The sequence below is a fragment of the Crassostrea angulata genome, chromosome 5 (genome assembly GCF_025612915.1).
Source record: "Crassostrea angulata isolate pt1a10 chromosome 5, ASM2561291v2, whole genome shotgun sequence".
Taxonomy (NCBI): Eukaryota; Metazoa; Mollusca; class Bivalvia; order Ostreida; family Ostreidae; genus Magallana; species Magallana angulata.
The window spans coordinates 26,225,002-26,244,727 of record NC_069115.1 but is presented as its reverse complement, the minus strand read 5'-3'; the positions used below and the strand labels follow the sequence as shown (position 1 = coordinate 26,244,727).

General features: G+C 33.6%; 1 protein-coding gene and 1 long non-coding RNA gene across 7 annotated transcripts in view; one reads left to right on the top strand and one right to left on the bottom strand.

Annotated features, from left to right (window-relative positions):
* LOC128183595 (uncharacterized) overlaps positions 1-19,726 on the bottom strand; it is a 49,008-nt gene that overhangs the window by 11,908 nt on the left and 17,374 nt on the right. The window contains exon 1 of one of the 2 annotated variants that reach the window (XR_008243629.1): positions 1,001-1,270. The exons of the other annotated variant lie outside the window; for it this stretch is intronic. This is a non-coding gene — a long non-coding RNA (uncharacterized LOC128183595). Of the gene's footprint in view, positions 1-1,000; positions 1,271-19,726 lie in introns of those variants that run through there. 2 annotated transcript variants of the gene reach the window in all.
* The window catches only part of LOC128183593 (dentin sialophosphoprotein-like), a 193,202-nt gene continuing 181,500 nt past the window's right edge, over positions 8,025-19,726 (top strand). For 3 of the 5 annotated variants that reach the window (XM_052852692.1, XM_052852693.1, XM_052852694.1), the window contains exon 1: positions 8,025-8,177. In XM_052852692.1, coding sequence (XP_052708652.1) covers positions 8,160-8,177 — 18 coding nt within the window. In that variant the 5' untranslated portion in view covers positions 8,025-8,159. The remainder of the gene's footprint in view (positions 8,178-19,726) is intronic. The other 2 variants (XM_052852689.1, XM_052852688.1) reach the window with 1 other exon arrangement.

The window sequence follows — 19,726 nt, the reverse complement described above, 5'->3', positions numbered from 1 at the left end:
ATATTCAAAATCGTGAAATTTAATATTTTGAATAAGATCAAACACTTAGTATTATCCTTTAAAATAGATGTCAGTGCAATAAAATCGGGTTGTACATAACTGCCACATTGGTGCATTATCACGTGACAACTATAAATAGCTTACGTATATTCATTAACATAAAATGAGATAGAACAACACTACCCCGCGGTTTCAAAAATAAAATAAACATAACAAGTGAAAGCAAAACATCTTAGTTTAATCAAAACCCCTGCTAGAATTCTATGTTCTTCCTTATTAAAAAGTTATTTATCCGGTTCTCGAAAAACCTTCCCAACTTTTTTATAGTTTGCACGGAAAACGGCAAATTGCATCAAAACAACACACAACATGGGATTCTAGCAGCTATTTTCAATTTAAGCATTGATCAAACTAACGATACGTATAAAATTTCAAGTTCAATATATACGGGGTAGTGTTGTTCTAGTCGGATTTTTATATCGTAAACAACGACAGAGGAAAGCCTGGCCGAGAAATAAAAGCAAATTTACATACCTTTTAGCGAATGATTGATAAAACTAACATCTCCCCAAGTATTTTTATGTTCAATTCTCAATAAATCACACCACAATACTTTATTAGAGTTCTTAGATTAGTTATATTTTGAATATGTTTACAATGTTTTTCGATCAAATTCACACGACATTCAATTTTTAGTCATGACGTCATCAATGTGTAAATCTACGTAATACAAACTAATTTCTGGAAAAAAATTGTCTTCAGTATTTGTTTTTGATCTCCGTTTCGTTGCTTAGATATTTGAATATGTACATAATAACTAAGATTTGTGATTTCACGGAATTACATGTAACTCAGATTCCATATGCTTCCTTAACACCCCCGCGTTTGAATTACAACTAAACATGTATAAGAATATTCTAACTATTGTTAATTATCACTTTCGCTTCTTAAACCATTGATAAAACAATCTATATTATATAAAAATATTGCAAATACTTACTACGACCTCCAGAGATCTTGATTGATCATCACTTCCGCCGCCGAGATGCGCGTGCATCGAAAACAACAAGTGTGTGTTATGGCGTCCGATAAAACTGTGTGACCGGGAAACGCACATTCACATTTTACCGACCTTCTGAGGACTTTCACCAAATTTCACCACATGATATATTTCGTCATTTTGAGTTGATTGGGACAGAATCTTTCCGAGGACCCGAAAAAAGTCCTCGGGAGAAATTTACGTCCTCGGAGTAAAGGTGTTTTTATACACTCGCGTCCTCGGAGCATCGGTAAAACCAACACACACACACACACACACACACACACACACACACACACACACACACACACACACACACACACACACACACACACACACACACACACACACACACACAGGTACATTAAATTCATAGTATTTGTTTGATAGTTATAATCAATATTTTGATATAAAGTATATATGTACATATATGTATTACTTCTCAGAATAGTTACAATATAATTTGAACAAGTTGTGGTATATAAATATATGTGAAAATGGTTTTCTTTTTAGAAAAAAAAAGAAAAGGAAAAATTCAAAGATACAGAGCAAAAAAACCAAAAAAATCAATAAGAAACAGAGAATATAGATGGTGATGAATGTTCCAAACGTTGAAATATATCTTTCCAATAAATATCAAACAAATGATAATTACAGTTTTTCAGAAGCAAAAGTTTTTCAATAAACAGTCTTCTGGTTATAGATTTCTTAATGCTTCTACATTTAGCCTTGATGCTTTCATTTTAGTTTGCAGAATACATTGTTTTGTGAAAAGAATGATTAAATTTTCAAACCTATGAATATCTCTATTATCAAATTTCCCAAAAAGGATTGAATATTTGTCAAAATTTGTTTGTAAACCAAAGATATCTGTCATCCATTTCTCCAAATCAATCCAAATTTCTTTCACTAAATAACAGTCAACAAATATATGTTCTATTGTCTCAGGGGTCGGTTGACAAAAGTAACACAGTGGAGAATTTACTATCCCTACTCTATGTAAATGATAATTGATTGGCAAGATCCTATGTAATAGTTGGTATTAAAGCCACAGTAATTTTGAATCCTTTGTGCACTTAAAGGGCAGACTATAAATTTTCCTCCATTGTTTTTGGGTTAATTTGATTTCTGATATCCATTTTTTTCTGATTTTGGAAAAGTTCTTTTCTTTGATATCAAGAGGTTGTACATGTCACTACAGCCCTTCTTAGATCTACAAAATATTTCTACTGTATTTGGGTAACCAATATTACAATTCTTAGTTAACGGTATATTTAATACTTTCACATAATTTTGTAATGCTTGTGTTAGACCGAGATATTGAACAAAATTTGTTTTTAAGTTGAATCTCTTTTTCAACTGATTATAACTAAAAATCTGATTGTCATATTCATACATATCCCCTATATATATAAAACCTAAGTTAAATAAATTATCATTATGATGTTGACCAATATAGGTAAGCATTTAAATACATGTAGTAGCACAATATTACTAGTCACAGGTATAGGTATTACTTTCACTTTCTAAATAAGTGATCTCCCTTTGCCAGCATACTGTATCATCATCTTTTGATATTTAAGATCAATTCTATGTAAGAATCAAAATTCGGTGGCCACGCATAGTCACAGATTTTCTTCATACTAGACAATTTGATAGACTTTGGTGAGTAAAAATGCCTAACACCACTTATTTGTTGCTTTGTGGTCCTATTGCCATGGTAACCGAGGGTAAAGATGTAAAAATGGCATTTTAATGCTTATTTGAGAACATGCATATTGTGAGTAATGTGCACAACTTGGGGTTTCAAGGGTAAAATATTTTATTGAAAATCGCTGTCATTTTTCAAAAGAAAGAAAAAAAATCATGGAGAAACGCATATTTTTAGAGCGTTTCAATGGTTACTAAACAGAAATTTTAAAATCTGTTTTCTTCATTAAATTTAAATAAATGCAAATCTTGGATTTTTGGTAAACACTTTTATGATTGTGTAATTAAGAATTTAAATGTGAAAAATGAGAACTGTTGCTATGGTAAGAAGCTTGAAAATAAGGAAAATTATATTGATAGGCATCTTTGAATTGATATTCTTCACTTATAACGAATATATATATAAAATCAATTGGTGAGAAAATATAAAATATGTCCTTAGCTTAAATAACACTTGAAAAAAATCTGAAATTTTCTAAAAATAACTCGTTGCTATGGACTTTTCAAAAGGTAAGAATTTCTGTGTGATTTTGTTTTTGCAACTATCTTTTCCATAGCAACAACACTTCTCTGTTGCATGACGAAGCTTTTTGTGGTAAATAATAAAATTTAGATATATTTTTACAAGTTCCCAACTAAAACAATTGCAAAAAAATTCTAAAATCAGGAATAAAAGCATATCAAAATTATCTTCAATTTCTCAGTTTTTCTTATTGTTTGGCGCTGTTTCCATAGCAGCGGATGTTAATTTTCATAATTAAATATATATTGCATAGACATTGGTACGGTATCCTATCGCATTGGTACAGTTTCTAAATTAATGGTAATTGCAAAAGTTATTTTTTAATTTGTCAGTCTAACACTATTGAGCAGAGATTTATCATATTCATATATATATATATATATATATATATATATATATATATATATATATATATATATATATATATACACGAATTTGATAAAAAAAAATTGATATCTTTTGATTGGAATCTTTTTATCAGTTGATTTTTTGTTAAGACATATTTAACAAAAGTGGTAAAGTATCAAAAGTTCTTTCCAACAAAATCAAGAAAACTGGGGCTGGCACTTTAATAATTCTAGCACAAATAACTTTAAAACTGTCAAGATTTTGTAATGCATTATAGAAGCTTAGTTGTTGATAATGATTTGAACAAACTTGAATCTACACTACCTGAGGATGCTTCCATTTTAATTCGAGTTTTTCTGGCCTGATAATTTTTGAGAAGAAGATTTTGAAAGATGTTCTCTATATATTCCATTGTAAAACATGATTCCCCTATTGTTGCCCAACCCTACCCCCGGGGACCATGATTTGAACAAACCTGAATCTACACTACCTGAGGATGCTTCCATATTAATTTGAGCTTTCCTGGCCTGATAGTTTTCGAGAAGAAGAGTTTGAAAGATGTTCTCTTTATATTCCTTTGCAAAAATTAATCCCCCTATTGTGGCCCAACCCTACCCCCTCGGAGCATGATTTCAACAAACTTAAATGTACACAATCTGAGAATGCTTCCATTTTAATTTGAGTTTTCCTGGCCTGATTTTTTAGAAGAAGATTTTGAAAGATGTTCTCTATATATTACGATCTAAAACTTGATTCCCCTATTGTTGCCCCACCCTAAGAAGAAGAAGATCTTAATGATTTTCTCTATATATTCCTATGTAAAACTTGATCCCCCTATTGTGGCCCCACCCTACCCGCGGGGACCATGATCTGAACAAACTTGAATCTTAACTACCTGATGATTCTTTCATTTTAATTTGAGCTTTTCTAGCCTGATAGTTTTTGAGAAGATTTCGATAGATATTCTCTTTATATTCCTTTGTAAAACTTGATCCCCCTACCCTATCCCCGGGGACCATGATTTGAACAAACTTGAATCAACACTACCTGAGGATGTTTCCATTTTAATTTGAGTTTACCTTGCCTGATAATTTTTGAGAAGAAGATTTTGAAAGATGTTCTCTATAAATTCCATTGTAAAACTTGATTCCCCAATTGTTGCCCCACCCTACCCCCGGGGACAATGATTTGAACAACCTTGTATCTACACTACCTGAGGATGATTCCATTTTAATTTCAGGTTTTCTTGCCTGATAGTTTTTTTAGGAGAAGATTTTGAAAGATGTTCTCTATATATTCCATTGTAAAACTTGATCTCCCTATTGTTGCCCCATCCTACCCCAGGTGACCGTGATTTGAACAAACTTAAATCAACACTACCTGAGGACGCTTCCTTTTTAATTTGAGATTTCCTGCCCTGATAGTTTTTAAGAAGAAGATTTTGAAAGATGTTTTTATTTATTCCTTTGTAAAACTTGATCCCCGTAGTGTGGCCCCACCTATCATCGGGGACCATGATTTGAACAACCTTGAATCTACACTACCTGAGGATGCTTCCATTCAATTTGAGCTTTTCAGGCCTGAAGGTTTTTAAAAAGAAGATTTTGAAAAATGTTGTCTTTATATTCATTTGTAAAACTTGATCCCCCTATTCTGGCCCCATCCTACCCCTGTGGACCAAGATTTGAACAAACTTGAATCTTCACTAGCAGAGGATAATTCCATTTTAATTTGAGCATTTCTGCCCTGATAGTTTTTGAGAAGAAGATTTTAATGATTTTCTTTTTATATATTCCTATGTAAAACTTTATCCCCCTATTGTGGCCCCACCCTACCCCCGGGACCATGATTTGAACAAACCTGAATCTACACTACCTGAGGATGCTTCCATTTTAATTTGAGCTTTCCTGGCCTGATAGTTTTTGAGAACAAGAATTTGAAAGATGTTCTATTTATATTCCTTTGCAAAAATTGATCCCCCTATTGTGGCCCAACCATACCCCCTGGGACCATGATTTCAACAAACTTGAATCTACACTGCCTGAGGATGCTTCCATTTTAATTTGAGTTTTCCAGGCTTGATAGTTTTTTAGAAGAAGATTTTAAAAGATGTTTTCTATATATATTTCGATCTAAAACTTGATTCCCCTATTGTTGCCCCACCCTACCCCCGGGGACCATTATTTGAACAAACTTGAATCTACACTACCAAGGGATGCTTCCATTTTAATTTGAGCTTTCCTGGCGTGATAGTTTTTGAGAAGTAGATTTTAAAGATTTCCTTTATATTTTCCTATGTAAAACTTGATCCCCCTATTGTGGCCCCACCTTAACCCCGGGGACCATGATTTGGACAAACTTGAATCTACACTTCCTGAGGATGCTTCCATTTTAATTTTAACTTTTCTGGCCAGATGGTTTTTGAGGAGAAGATTTTGAAAGATGTTCTCTATATATTCCTTTGTAAAACTTGATGAACTTGAGGCATGGCCTGTTTTTTAATAGAAAACCAATGGGGACCTGTTTTTACATGTTTTGAGATTTGTTTGCATAGTTTTGCTGTTGGAGCTTTGCTAATTTTACTGGCCATATGGTGATCCGAGTGCTCGACAGCTTTGATGTATTGATACAAATGCTCGAAACTCTGGAATTTAAGACCTTAGAAGGTTTGAACAGCATGGATAGAAATTTGAAAGAATGTGGTTATGCCCTTTGAAGTAGATAGGTGTGTTAGAAGCAGACTGAATGAACGTTGAGGAAGTGGGTGCATTGAAAGAAGAAAGATTGGAGGCAAAACTGTTTGGAATGGAAGTAGAGGAGATGCTTGGAGAGGAAGTCTGGAAATACCTGAAGAGGCTAGCGTGCAGCAGAGGAATGAGAAGATGAAGTTGGAGCAATGAAGATGTGATGACTTAGGAGATGTTGAAGCATTCAAGATGCGTGGAGAGGCAGTTGGCGCTGTTGAGATACGTGGAGAAGAGACGCATGAAGAGATGTTAGAAGCAGAGATGTTGATGCAGTGCAGGGAAATATATGCAGCAGTGGATGGGGAGAGGACATTGGTGCAGTTGGTGTTGTTGAGAAGCATTGAGAGGAAATATGTGGAGTTGAGATGCGTAGAGAAAAGATGGGTGCAGCAAAGGAACGTGTAAAGGAAGTCGGTGCAGTAGAGATGCGTGCAGCAGAGGAGCGTGGAGAGGAAGTCAGTGCAGTAAAATCAACTGGAACCCGTCACAGCTTTACGCGACAATATTCCCTACGCATGAGCATAAGTCAGTGAATACTGTCGCTTTTTTCACTATATGTTTTATTGAAGAGAGACCAATTTTACTGAGCGATAGTTTTCACGGTTACACCGGTAATGACCGGGGGTCACTTTTCTGCGTAGAATAATGATCGGGGGGGGGGGGGGGGGGTGTCATTATTCTACGTCGAAAAATAACTCCCGGTCAATAATCTACATGGATCACTATTAGTCAGCCCGCGAAGTTAGGGTGAAACTGCAAATGCGCAATACGGTAAATTAGAATTCTGGGAAGGAATTAGACAGTCCCTGTTTGAGAAATTTGAATAATTTATGAAACTGATCAGTTTCTAGGTCAAAGTGCGCATCACCAGTCATGCTTCTTTCCACGGGTATCGTCTGCAGCCACGGAATGTGGTTTGCATACGTTTATTTTTGAGAGGATATGACAGTGGTTTTCGACGAGGGACCTTTATTTCAGAGAGCAGTTTTTGTAAAGTTACAATTTAAAAATACAACATGCACAGTTGCTGTAGATTACCGCTACACGCTTACAAGTCTCCTCACATGAATTATGCACCCGTTATGATTGTTCTGGAAACTGTATATAAATTATTTAATTCAACAGATAGTGTATTCACTTTTGACCTGAAAATTAATATTCCGCTGGTTGACTTTCTTAGCTTTTCAAAAAGCTAACCTTGTTCCACTTTACACCGGCAAAATCCTTACGGAAATTCTGGTAAATAAGAAAAAAATTTCAAGTACACATTTTGATTTCCGATTATCTAAATTTTTTCAAAGGACAGTACCCATAGAATCAAAAATCATTTAAAAGAAAAAACTGAGGTATTGCTTATATAATGTAGCGTAAAAATTGTGGATAATAAAAAGAAGATATGTTGAATTTTTAAACGCATTTTTTGCATTGATTTTTAAAACCATACTATTTCATAATTTATTTTTATGATAGTTACATACAAACATATTTTATCACAAGATGCGCTCGTCCCAACGGTTGCATCGTAATACACACTAACATCATAATTAAGTTCATTTTTGGCCCATATGGGTTCCTTTGGGTCCTTTTGAGTTCTTTTGGGTAAATCGATACATCCCACGAGAAATAATGACATCGGGATCAAAATTCAAATATAAATAAACATAGACCCCGATTTATTTTGTGGTTACAAATAGAGCGGGAATCCCAAAAATAAGCTTTGCTTTGATGACGTTTTATGTTTATTGTGCAGTTTAGGACGAATTAAAAACCAACGGCATTTCGGAAAGTTTATATGCGTGAAGAAAAATGGGTAAGTTTCTTCTTCTGTGTACATGGTGTAAACGAATGCTGGAGAAAACGTACCCAGGAGAAAACGTACCCAATTTAATTTATAGGGTACGTTTTCTCCAGGAGAAAACGTACCCGGGTACGTTTTCTCCAAGAGAAAACGTACCCTATGGAAATAATAAATAATGGTTTTCATAGATATTCTTAAATGAAATAAAATAAAATATACAATGAACATTTGTATCATTTGTTGCTGTAGTTTTTAAATGCATAGTCACCATTGTCACGTACTTAAATTATTAAGACAATAATGTGTAACATACACATACACGAACGTGGCCTGAGCAGTTTAATTAGTCGACAATTAATCCACCATAAACGAAACCGTTAAATAATTAGTTTTTATTGCAATCTCACTTGGAGAACTAAATGATGAGTATCTCAAGAAGTCGATATCGCATTTTTTAAAACATTTTTTTGAAAATTATCCATAAAACAAAGTTGCTTAATAAAACCTAGTCCAAGTCTTTTAAATAGTGGTTTGATTCATATAAATGGAAACTACTACGAGATGTAACATTGAACAGAACAGTCAATTTGCTTCCGACGCCACTGACATGTATAATGTGTGGAGAGTGAATATTTCTACATCCTGCACAGGGGGGGCAATACATAATATTACATAATAATAACTCCTCAGGTATTTAATTGATTATCAATATAATTAAAATCAGGGGATCTCGCATAGAGAAACTCAAATCGGTAAGGCTACCGATAAATGGATAATTAGAAGAAGTAGACTGATAACACTTTATGACAGGTCATTATTTTGTACATAAATAAAAGTTGCTACAATTATTATAAAGATATCATTCATAAAATGAATATATTTCTATACATCTATGCATTAAAGTAGCATTTGAAAATTATTTAAAATGTCCAAGTTATAAAGTATTAAATTCATTTATCTATGAAATTCTTACATTTCTGTATATTTATTATCAAAATAGTATTTAAAAGTATTAAAAACTATTAAGTAGTATAATTATGATTTTCATAGGGTACGTTTTCTCCAGGAGAAAACGTACCCTAGAGATTGGGTACGTTTTCTCCTGCGTACGTTTTCTCCTGGGTACGTTTTCTCCTGATACCGTGTAAACAACCTTCTCGTTATCAGTTATGAGCTGAGGCCACAAGGGACGTGTATACGTCCCTGATGTATCGTGCTAAACGGTATTCTTGTAACAAAATCAGATAATAGACCAATCCACATTTTACAAAAGTTATGTCCCTAGGCCGCAATCTTTTTTCACTGTAGCCTTTGTAGTTTAGAGTTTTATAACTTTGTCATTTGGCAATAAAATTCGGTTTCCGTAGTGAATTTTGATTGCCCCAGGATGGGGCAACCCACACATTAGATAGAATGTTCTATCGTTAAAATGGCAGATGTCTTACGGACCCGGTTTAACGATAGAATTCGCCCATATACTCCCTTCGTAGCAAATAAAAAAATTATATTGCACTTTATCTGGCCTAAATTTTCATATGATTGGTTTCAAATACCTACATTGTTGCTTTCTTATAATCCCATATTATATCAGATTAACTGTTTTTGCAACGAAATCACTGCCACTTTTAACATCACGTTTGAAAATTTGCTGTTTATGGTCGCCATGTTAAAGATAAAATCCGAGATTTTCCGAGTGCGATTTCGACAAATTGGCAGGCAAATTCAAACATGTATATTAACAAAATGCCTTGGTACGACTCAATAAATGGATATTTTGTGGATTAAACTACATATGCATGTTCATAAAGGTTTTTAATGTATAAAAATGTGTTTTTCCCGTGCAGAATATTTTTAACAGACTTAAAATCGACGCGAAGTTGATCCGCTTCGCGGCTGCTACATTGCAAGTATATGGGACAAATTCTTACTGTGACCTGAGCGTAGCCTGGTCACAGTAAGATTATTCTTTCTACCCACACATCAAAGAAATAAATTAAATTCAAAGAGGTTTTATCACAGGACGCCAAAATATTTGGTAGCATAAAGAAGGAAAAAGTTTGGTATTTCCCTTTTGACCTTTGGGTTGGGTCAACAAAGGGAAACAACTTTTGCAAAGTGTGGATTGGACTTGAATTTTTTTTTTGTGTTTCATGCGAGTATGCAGGTAGCTAGCATTGCAGAAAATTAGATTAAGTTGTAAGAAGGATGTATAGTCTGTCCAAAGATATTTATGCTGCATATTTGAACAATTTTTAGTAAAAATACACATACCTGTGACAGAAGTGCAATTAAAATCGATGAAAGGGAAAATTCCTAAAATAACTTGGCATTTACATATTATCATTTTTCCCTCGTAAAAATTCACAGGAATGAAAACAGATTTCCTATGGAGATTTATAATGGGGAATGTTGACATCTTTTCTTCATTTGCAATTTTTCAACGTTATCATACGGGCGTCTTCATCTCCTTGGCAATGGAAAACCCCGATAGACTTTTTCTTTTTAGCTGTGTATTGATACCTGACAACCTAGAGGGGGCGTTTCAAAGAGGAAATCTTGGGATTTTTCATACTATTGAATGAACATTGTCTGAACCAAGAGGTATTTATAAATATCGAATAATTTAAGGAAAAATGCGGCAAAAATATCTTTAGTATGTATTTTTTTCTGCAATGCTACCGAAAATTTTTACTACATTTACCGCCTGCATCTATAAATCATTTAATTATCTAGACCTGAGCTCATTGCAAAGCAAAGAGAAGGTCTTCCGTTGCAGCTTCAGGTTGAAAAAGGATTTTCAATATGAATATAGTCATGATGTTATGGACTATTGCTTACAATGTATAAATGAGTAAATGGATGGCATGTATCAGCCCCATATTTAAAAGGATAGCAATTCCAATCGAGCAATAATTTTTTCACGGAAAAACATGTGGTTTCTCGTTTTTAATAATTTAAAGTGTATTAATGTTTGGAAATGTGTGCAAAATACATGCATGAAGAATTTATCAGTAACTGCTTAGCAGCTAATCATGCCATTAACAAATTTTTCATTGCAAAGAGATTGACTGATCAAAAGATTTCAAATTCTATTATTGATTCATTTTCCATTCTTTGTATTTCACAACTATGCATCATTAAGAATTTGAACTTCTCAAATAGCTTCACAGGCACGAAGCATCACTTTTTCCTCGCAGCAATTTAAAATTTACATATAAAAAATTGAATTATCATGGAGTTGGCCCCCCACTTTTTTTGGAGGATGTAAAAAATTGATATGAAAATAAGGAAATTAGGAATGAAATTGAAGTCATATACTACCCTAGCTTTTCACTGATGTCTATTATAATCTTGACCTTTGAATTATAAACTTAAGTTTATGATCACTGCACACTCATAAACCACAAGTACTGTTTGCAATGATCTAATCTATATTTTTGCCATGAGAGAGAACACATGGTCCAGACTACAGTGTATATATACAGCTGTATGCTATGACATTGACTCTCTACATAGACACTTAAAGCAAAATGAGCTGTATTTTTTAGAATTTTATTTTGCTGCAAAAACGTGTTAGGCCAAACCAAAAAAAAATGTTTGTTTACTGTTATATGCTGAAAAAAATAGGGTCGGTAGGTAGAATTTTAAAATTTTTTAAAAATTTTTTTTACACAACTTCAGAAACGGCACATACTTGGAATTATTGAGACAACTCAAATATATCCCTTTCTAAGTGACAAATTTTTACGAAAATTGGCATAAACATTTAAGAATCCCAAACAAATAATTAAACAAAGTAATATTGAAAGTTAATTAAATATTTTGTTTACGACGGTAGAAAAACGGGGTACCTGGCGCAGGCATATTCTCGGAGATTAAAAAACTTGAACATCCCATTTCAAAGTGTCCGTAGAATTACAGTTGATGATAAAAGAAATCAAATTAAATATGTTCATGTTAAATATGTTTTGCTATATTTTGCGACTAACTTTAGATTACGTTTCACTAATTTTCGAGGTGAAATACGGATATGGTACAAACATATTTACCAAGCAATAGAAATATGACGACATTACATTGAATATTGACATTACATTGAAATCTCAGAAGAAGACCTTTAAGGCCATGCAATTCCTTAAGCCAAAATTATACAATAACCAGGGAAACAGAGCTTCAGTTCATCATATTTTTTTTACTGATTGTTTAACTAGAATTAAGACAAATAGACTAAATATCAAGTATTGTTCACACACTAACTGTTGTCAACAGTTCTAAAATAAAAACAAAATGACTGTAGGAGACATTCACAGTAATTTGATTTTAGGGTAAACAGAACTCAAAATAAAAATCAAGAATGAGAGAAAATGTAAATAATGACATCTTGAAATCAAAACAAAAGATGAGAAATAAAAAATAATTCTTATTTCCGGTCGTTTGTAAGGTACATCGGTAATTCGGTATCATCTTTTGCGTAATGGTAGAATAAGGCAATAGGTTTTGTTAGCTCACCTGAGCTAAAAGCTCAAGTGAGCTTTTCTGATCACCTTTTGTCCGTCGTCCGTCTGTCCGTCTGTCCGTCTGTCCGTCCGTCCGTCTGTCCGTCTGTCCGTCTGTCCGTCTGTAAACTTTTTACATTTTAAACTTCTTCTCTAAAACCACTTATCCAATTTCAACCAAATTTGGCACAAAGCATCCTTATGGGAGGGCGAATATAAATTGCAGAAATAAAAGTCCGATCTGTATTCAAAGCGGAGAAAACCTTGAAATTGTAGAAAAAGGGGGGTGCATTTTTAAAAATCTTCTTCTCAAGAACTACCGAGGCAAATTCAACGTAGTTCAGCATAAATTATCCTTATGGGAAGGAAAATATAAATTGCAAAAATTAAGTGGTAATTCTGTTTCAAATCTGAGTTATTACGAAAATAATAATAAAGGAAAGGCGTGTTTCAATCAGTTTAATAGGTTCGGGTTCGGCATACAATAAAATGGGTAGACAAGACTTGGCCTGGGTAAAACAAAATATTAGCAGTTATTAATCTGCCAATCTCATTAAAATTTCAGGATATTTGATGGACTAGTATATTTGTATTCGCTGTAAATATTGCTGCAAAATAATGCGTATTTGGAATTGACGATTGCCGATCTGCCCCGGCTTTTATTTTGCCACGGCCCGGGTTTGCATACCCATTTTACCAAGACTCGTATTCCATACTTCTAAAACGAGGTTCTTTGTTTAAAGCAGCCATGACATTATATGAAAAAGGTTCGATCTGACTATGATGAATTTGCTTGTTGTGCAACAGTTCGCGTATGAAGGGAAATTTTGAAACATGCAAAATATATTGGTGCCGATTTTGTGAAATAAATTGAGGCTAGATATTTCAATGCGTTGACAGTTTTCACACATGACGTTGGTGCTAGCTTGTTCTAATTTTCGTTTCGTTTTCATTATTTATGCTTTGTTACCTGGAAACTATCGTCTGTATTTCGTGATTTTTACGTATTAAATCAAACAGAGAATTCGTTAAATCAAACAGTTAATTAACTGTTTACCTGCGCAAATTAAGCAAAATCTGATGTAGGGGTAGGTGCCTACTGAAATACAATTTATTCTATCGGTAATTCGGCATTATCTTTTGCGTAATGGCAGATTAATGCAATAGGTTTTGTTGAGATGCTCGGCATTTTCTCGAGTTTATTCAGTTTAAATAGAGTTTGATATCGCTGACGGAAATATGTAGGTATATACATGTAATATATATATGAATAATTTCGAAAAAATAAATTGTGTTCTTTGTTATACATGTAGTGCATGTTTCTTGTGTTTAATTGTTTACAGTTTCTATTTACTAACCATATTTGAGTGTTAAGCTTCGAATTATAAGCAAGATACAAAGATTTGCTCACAATTCTATGTTTGTACACATATCTTAAAAACTAAAGATTAAAAAAGTAAAAAATTTGTCAATATTTATTAAGAAAATTTTCAAAGTCTGTTCTTCCAGAAACCAACGTATTGTAAACTTAACCTTTTTAGCTCACCTGAGGGTGGGGCCACAATGGGGGGTCGAAGTTTAACAAATGAATATATAGAGTAAATCTTTAAAAATCTTCTTCTCAGAAACTAATCAGCCAGGAAAGCTAAAACTTGTGTGAAAGCATCATCAGGTAATGTAGATTCAAATTTGTAAAAAATCATGACCCCCGGGGGTAGGGTGGGGCCACAATGGGAGATTGAAGTTTAACATAGGAATATATAGAGTAAATCTTTAAAAATCTTCTTCTCAGAAACTAATTGGCCATGAAAGCTGAAACTTGTGTGGAAGCATCCTCAGGTAGTGTAGATTCAAAGTTGTGAAAATAATAACCCCTGGGGGTAGGGTGGGGTCACAATTAATGGGGGTCGAATTTTAACATATGATTATATAGAGTAAATCTTTAAAAATCTTCTTCTCAGAAACTAATTAGCCAGGAAAGCTGAAACTTGTGTAGAAGCATCCTCAGGTAGTGTAAATTCAAATTTGTGAAAATCATAACCCTGGGGGTAGGTTTGGGCCACAATGGGAGGTCGATGTTTTACATAGGAATAAACAGAGTTAATCTTTAAAAATCTTCCTCTCAGAAACTAATCAGTCAGGAAAGCTGAAACTTGTGTGAAAGCATCCTCAGGTAGTGTAGATTCAAAGTTGTGAAAATCATGATCCCCAGGGGTAGGGTGGGGCCACAATGGGGGTCAAAGTTTAACAAAGGAATATATAGGGTAAATCTTTAAAAATCTTCTCAGAAACTAATCAGCCAGATGATTCTTTATAATTGTTAAGACTTTGGCCCCAGGACAATTCTTTGGCCTCACGAGAAGGTTCAGAGGTTGATGTACGTTTATATCCCATATATAAACTATTGTTAAGGATCTTTTTGAGAACTGCAATACTCAACATATGATATGACTATAAAATCATCCTGTTAGAAAAGGGACCAATGATTATAAACATAAGAATATCCAGGGGAAAATGGATTTTATTTATACAGGATCTACATGTATTATTGTACATTGTCCAGATAGTTTGTATTATGACTCCATTAAGCTGATTTTACCATACCTATTGTTCCTCAGGTGAGCGATGTGGCCCATGGGCCTCTTGTTGAGATGCTCGGCATTTTCTCGAGTTTATTCAGTTTAAATAGAGTTTAATATCGCTAACGGAAATATGTAGGTATATACATGTATATGATTCATTTTGAAAAATAAATTGTGTTCTTTATTACAGTGCATGTTTCTTGTGTTTAATTGTTTACAATTTCTATTTACTTACCATATTTGAGTGTTAATCTTCGAATTATAAGATGCAGAGATTTGCTCACAATTCTATGTTTGTACACAGATCTGAGGCCATTAATTTTTTTCCATTTTAAGGTAGTCCATCCATAACTAAGGCAAATTTAACGCTTTTGATTGATCTATACTACATCAAATACGTATTTTAAAGCTATTATGAGGCTGACATACACCAAACTTGTGTGTATGTATGTAGTCAATTAAATGAACTTTTTGCACTTAAAACTTTTTAAAAGAGTTATCTGCCCTTTGGGAAAATTTAAAAAAATCATTTTCTAAAAATATTTATGGTAAACTATGAAAGTTTTTAGCATATTCGAAGAGAGGGAACGCTTTTGCAACTTTTTACCAAGAGAAATGTGAGAAAATTACTTGTACATAAGAAATATATTTAAAAATGCATTTTTCCCATAGACTTCAATGTTAACTTCAACATATAATAAGTTATTATACCCGCACTTTCTAAAGAAATTTCGGGTATATTGTTGTTACTCTGTTCCGTCTGTCCGTCCTTCCGTCTGTCACGTTTTACTTTCTCAAACTGCTCCTACATCTTATAAACCAGCAATCTGAACTCTTAGAGTTTGATTTGGAGTGTCATGTTGTTTTGTAAAAAGGTTTCAAAAATTCTCTGGTAGTCCTAGTGGTCAAATAATTGGTAAAAAATGACGTTTTTTCACAAAAAACCTTCTTCCTCGAAATCCTCCTACATTTTCAACAGTAGACAAATCATCTCTTGGAATATGTTTTAGGGTATCCTATAGATGCGCAATAAAGTTTCGGAATTTTCAATTTTGTCCTGGGGGTCAATTAATTGCTAAAAAATGATGTTTTTTTAAAACTGGTTTCAAAAACGTCATTTTCTTTTTGCAGTAGCCAAATGATCTTCTAAAATATGATTAAGGGTGTCATATTGAAGTGTGATCAGGTTCCATAATTTTTTTTTTTAGTAAGGGGATCAGTGGGCAACAAAAAATGACGTTTTTTTGCAAAAAAAGTATGGTTCTCAGAACTCCTCTTACAACTTTTGGGGTAGCTACGTCATCTCTTGGGATATAATTGGGGCTGTCCTATAGATGTGCAATAAGATTTTAAAAATTTAAATTTCATCCAGGGAGTCAAATAGTAGCAGAAAATTGACGTTTATCACTCAAAAAAACCCCATAGATCCCAGAACTCCTCTTATGATTTAATGGATAGACACATCATATCTTGGGATATGATAGGGACTGTTCTATAGATGTGCAGTAAGGTTTTAAAAATTTAAATTTCATCCAGGGAGTCAAAAAGTAGCAGAAAATTGACATTTATCACTTAAAAAAAACATAGATCCTAGCTAGCTAGAACTCCTTTTATGATTTAATGGATAGACACATCATATCTTGGGATATGATAGGAACTGCTCCATAGATCAATGTAGATGTGCATTACGGTTTTGAAAAATTAAATTTAACCCTGAGGCCCATTACCTACATATCTTTTGATGCCCTTTAAGGATCAAGAATATATATGGTTAAGGGGTGGGGATATATATGGTTAAGGGGTAGGGATCTCAACCGTTTTCGAGATATTCGTGTACTTCCTGTTCGAGGGGGGTCATGACCACCCCCGGGGCCCATGACCTACATACCGTTTGATGCCCCTTGACACAAGGAACAAGAATATATATGGTTTAAGGGTGGGGATCTCAACTGTTTTGAAGATATTAAGGGACTTGCTGTTTGAGGGGGTCAGGACCACCCACAGGGCCCATGACCTACATAACATTTGATGCCCCTTGACATCAGAAACATGAATATATATGGTTTAGGGGTCATGATTATAACAGTTTCTGAGATATATGGTAATTTCAAATTCCTGGGGGATGGGGATGACCCCAGGGGTAAGATCTAATAAACCCTATATATTGCCAGTAACAGTCAATATATGATTATGAAAACCCTATATTATTATCTTTGTCCGTTTTCAAGTTACCATTTAAAATAGAGTCTACGATTCTTCCTACAAGGTTCAATGTTAGACCCCACACCCTTTTGACATAGGGTCATGACTTACATGCCATAATGATCTGATGCGCCATGACCTTAAGGAGGAATAATATCTTTGGATTAAGGTGGGGATCTCAATGGTTTTTATGATATTTGATAATTTCAGGAAGAGCACTTGGGATCATGACCTACATACCATCTGAAATGCCAGGCAGCCTTGAACAAAGAAACAATTATATAATATGTACATGATATATGATTCAATTTAAGAACCCAGATATAGATCAATCATCTATGTTTTGCAATACTTCCTATGTATATATACATGTATTAGTTTGTGTTTTGTTCTATACTATTCATGTTCATGACTGTAGTATGGCTTAGTCTTCTTTTAAATTGCATTAAAAAATTGTCAAATATATGACTTGGAACCCCCACCCCCAAACAAACTCAAATATAAACCAGCCCCCCCCCCCCCCCCCCCCTTAATATTGTCGAATGATCTATTAAATCAAAATATAATTTGGGTGTCTAAAAACTTTTATAAACTGGTAAAAGATGTTATTCTTATAAAAAATTACATTACACCTTGCATAATTGACAAATGATCTATTGAGATATGATCAGAGGTCATATTTCTACCTTGGGATCAATAACTAGTATTCATTGACAAGTTAAAATTAATAACAATAAATGATTCAAATTATAAATGTTTATACTCCACATTCGCCCCCCCTCCCCCCCATCTAACCTGGTTCTTAAGATTCATTCTTCTTAAAGCTATACATGCTATAATTTGCGTCAATTTTGAATAAAGGGGAAAATGTATGTGTTTGATTACTAATAAAAGTTACCTTTATGCTGTTAATTATAATGCTCAATTCGATCACGTAACAAATATATCAAATATTAAACAATAAAAAATATTTATTTTCCTGTCAGGAAAGTAATGCCTCCTTGTGAATATCAATCTATCACGTGATATCGACAGCTAAATTTAGTCTATCATACCACAACTGGTGAAGGGTCAACATCTTCATAATTGTGATAGTATCACAAAGGAAAGGATATTTTCAGTAAAGCATAAATTTGTCCGATATACGAGTACAAGCAAAAGAAAAAAATACAAGCCTGTGAGTAGATATGAATACTTCCTTTAAAAAAATGACGTAGACTTGTGTTTTTCCCCTATGTGCTATTTATAGATCCTATAAGTGTTAATGCAGAAGTAAGGGTATCGTGAATGACAAAACGTATTTTACTCATTATACATGTATGTATTTCAAATTAACTACTGTTAAGCATATTAAAAATCAAGTTGGATATTTAATTAGGCAAACAATAACGACCACCTAGTTCTCCGCGGACATGCGCAATGAGGTCGGTTTCGCTCTTCCTTCATCAATATTCATGAAAAGGTATATTTTCCTGGCAGGAAAATAAACAATTAAAAATCTATATCTTTGTAACGAGATGGAATTCACCATTGTAATTTACAGATTAAGGATAACTTTTATAAGTAGACAAACACATGCGTTTTCACTGTCATTCAAAATTGACGTAAATTATAGCGTGGATAGCTTTAATACATTCTTACATGTGTGCAGTAGCAAATTTTAAATCATTTCTTGATTGCTTTTTCTCTTCTGATGCACATTAACATTTTGAAATTGCTTAATTCAATTTTTAAGATTTATAAACAAAATGTTATATGCATGTGTATTCGCCTATTTGGGGCAATTTTAAAGTCTCCTTAACAAAGCAGTACGTGACATCATTAGACTAGGAATTACCCACATGGATCAAACACTATTGTAACATATGAATAAGATAAAATACTTTATTGGGAGTTGATTTTAATCAACTCTCCTATGCACTTACTCGGGCAAAGCGGGTTAAAGACAACACATGGGGGTCATTAATGTACTTTACACCATTTAATGCATCATAATGACATTAGAAGATATTTTGTATTTTTCTGTTTCGTTGGATCAGAACAGCTATAGTCCCATAAGGTCATGACCTACATTGTATTTGATGCATTATAATACATTAAGAAAGAAATACTCCTTCCTTCCTATTATAACTCATATAAAAATGATAATTAAGTGTCTAGTACACTTACATGTAATACACAAATTTAATAAGAAATTGTTTATACAGGGTCAAGATGGGGTCAACTCAATAGTGCAAGTCTGACAAATGAAAAAAATAACTTTTGCAACTAAAATGACAGA